We start from the raw sequence: 2,717 nt of genomic DNA, 5'->3' as shown, positions 1-2,717 counted from the left end.
GGCCAGTGCCCACCTGTCCAGCCAGCCCCACATGTACACTTATGCCCCCACCACTGCGGCCACGCTGGGCTCCACCACCTCCATCGCCCACCTGTTCTCCCCTCAGGGCTCGTCGCGCCACACCACCTACGCTGCCCACCCCAGCACCCTGGTGCACCAGGTCCCTGTCAGCGTGGGGCCCAGCCTGCTGACGTCTGCCAACGTCCCCCCCGCCCAGTACCAACACCAGTTCGCTCCCCAGTCCTATATTGGTGCTTCCAGAGGATCTGCTATTTACACTGGATACCCGCTGAGCCCCACCAAGATCAACCAGTACTCCTACTTGTAGTTCCCAGTAAAGCACTGTCCTGCGATGGGCCGGAGAGGTTGGAGAAGGATTTCAGGTGAACCTTTGCCTGGGAATGACTGCCTGGTTCATGTTTCTCCCTGATCTGGTTGTATGTTGTTCCCAAATGTCTCTGGTGAGTTCAGTCTCTAACTGAGCAGCATGCTTTGTTACCAGTACGAGGGTCACTAATTAAGTTTTAAAATTTTACTTACTTTTTATAGATGCTTTTAAAAAATTCATGGTCACATTTATTTAAAATTGTTCTGTTGTGCTAATCAAAAGGGGTGTCAAATCAGTGTCTTGGAAGACAGATCCTGATGTCTTTTTTAACTTGTGTAACTTAAAAAGATTTGCAGATTCTATTTTAGCAGCTTGCACAAATACACATTGCCACTAAAAATGTAGTGCATGTTTATCTCATTACGTTGCTGGGGCAGTTTTAAAATCAGATTTACTATTTTAACATCTGTTCTCTAATTCACGTTGTCTTTAACAAATTGCTGGTTCTGCAAAAGCCATTACATCTCCATATATGTTTCTGTCAAAGGTGTTTTGTTTACTCCTCTGCTTTGTTTAAGGACTGGTAGAGGCAGCTGCCTTATACCAGCAACACGATACATTCAGGAGTCCTGTAAACCCTGGAGTCTGCTTTGTTTTCTCGAAAATTCTCCACAACCCAGCTGAATTTTTGTTGTGTTCATTGCAGAATTCTTCTAAGTGGTTCAAACTGCATTCAGGATCTCACTGTGTGACAGAGCTCAGCGGCTCTGTCAGGGTGTTGTTGTTATCTCCAGTTGAGAGTGAATAGTGCAGCATTGCTCTAAAATTTGGTTTCTGCAGCTTATTAGATGCTGGCCCTATAATGGAGCTGGATTCCTTCACAGAAGCACAGGGCTTTGCTTTGTTCTGTTTTTCTTAATATTTTGCCTCACGTGATTCATTTAGGAGGGAGATGAATTTGAAATACAATGAAACATCACTGTATTGATGTGTACAGCTTTTTATACTCCTGTGAGCGTATCCTCCTGGATATGTCAGCAGCTACTCTAAAGCGCTCTTAACAAGACTTGTAAACAGTACGTGCATGTAGGAATTGCAACAAAAAAAAAAAAAGAGAAAAAACAAGACAAAAAAAGAGAAAGAAAAAGAAAAAAGGAAAAAAAATCCAGATTTTAAAGTTTATTACTGAATTTAAAACTATTTTAGAAGTTTTGTATTGGTGGTGTTTTAATATTTTACAGAAAATGAAATATGTACATATTGATTAGAAAAATATAACAGGCAAAACTTCCTGCTAACCCCAAATGTTCTGTCTTTGTAATCAAAATGTGTAGTGATTATACTTGAACTCTGTACTTAGTGTTTGTCTAATTCTTAAACGTTCCTGGGGATGGAAGTGTTGTATCCTTTGTATTTAAACCAAAATGAATTGATTCATGTTGGAATGTATGTGATATAATGCAATGGTTAGAGCTCATCACTGTAGCACTGAGAGAGGAGTAGAGCTTCACGAGAGGAAAGGATACCTTGGATTTGTTTTGCACAGGTATGTGTGATGAAGAGTTGTTTGGTGTGTCCCCTTATTGTAGTGCCTTAAATGATGATGTAGTGTGACTAGAGTTTACAGTGAGCTTGCCTTACGAGGGACCAGCAAGCCCCCGTCGAATTGAAGCAATTCACCCACCCAGCTTTCCCCAGCCAGAGCAGCAGGATGGTGCAGAGCCCTCTCCCTGTCACCGCTCTCATCCGAGCTCCGTTCTTGTTCCCAGTGAAGCGATGTCCCCTTGAAGCTTTCCCTTGAAATGGCACATGTACTGTTAGTGTCTGTCAGTGCATTTCGAATAAGGTAGTGCTGGGAATGCATTGGAATGTTCAGTCTAATATTGCAGAAGTGATTAAATACGTGCAATCACTTTTATTAGGTTTAGTGTGGCGTTACCTTCCCCCACAGGAATAGCAGACGTGTCGTGTAAAATATTGCTAGCTTGGTGATAGAATATTTATACCAAAGAGAGCCTGCTGTAAAGCACATAATACCATTAAAAAGTTTTATAATGCTACTGCTAATGTGGAGTTGTTGGGAAGGTCTGTCAGCTGTAGCCCTGGTTAGTGTTCAGAGGAAATACTCACTTTGGATAATCAGTGCAGGTTTTGGACTACACTTTGTTTTCTTGGGTCCCTTGTACTAGGAATTATTTCTCATCTAACACATAAAGTATCTTGTCCAAAAGGATGATATAAACTGGTTCCAGCGGTCGTGTTACTGCAGCAATAAGAGGTTTGGTAACCTTGAACCCCAGTTTATGTTCCGTCCCAGTGGGAAGGAGGCCGGTCCTGACTGGGCTGTGGCAAGAGATGCCCAAGTCATTTCTGCAAGCCCACATTCCTG

General features: G+C 42.7%; 2 protein-coding genes across 2 annotated transcripts in view; both read left to right on the top strand.

Moving 5' to 3' along the window:
• The window catches only part of OLFML3 (olfactomedin like 3), a 24,530-nt gene that overhangs the window by 16,601 nt on the left and 5,212 nt on the right, over positions 1 to 2,717 (top strand). The gene's annotated exons all lie outside the window — the stretch shown is intronic.
• Positions 1 to 2,717, top strand: part of HIPK1 (homeodomain interacting protein kinase 1) — a 24,602-nt gene that overhangs the window by 20,227 nt on the left and 1,658 nt on the right. Inside the window, exon 17 of the mRNA XM_017727142.1 lies at positions 2 to 2,717. This exon is cut by the window's right edge and continues 1,658 nt beyond it. Within this exon, the coding sequence (XP_017582631.1) occupies positions 2 to 328 (327 nt within the window). The 3' untranslated portion in view covers positions 329 to 2,717. The remainder of the gene's footprint in view (position 1) is intronic.

The sequence above is a fragment of the Corvus brachyrhynchos genome, unplaced genomic scaffold, assembly GCF_000691975.1.
Source record: "Corvus brachyrhynchos isolate BGI_N302 unplaced genomic scaffold, ASM69197v1 scaffold72, whole genome shotgun sequence".
In the NCBI taxonomy this organism is placed as follows: domain Eukaryota; kingdom Metazoa; phylum Chordata; class Aves; order Passeriformes; family Corvidae; genus Corvus; species Corvus brachyrhynchos.
Note: the sequence above shows the minus strand (reverse complement) of the source record. Positions and strands in the feature narration are given on the sequence as shown.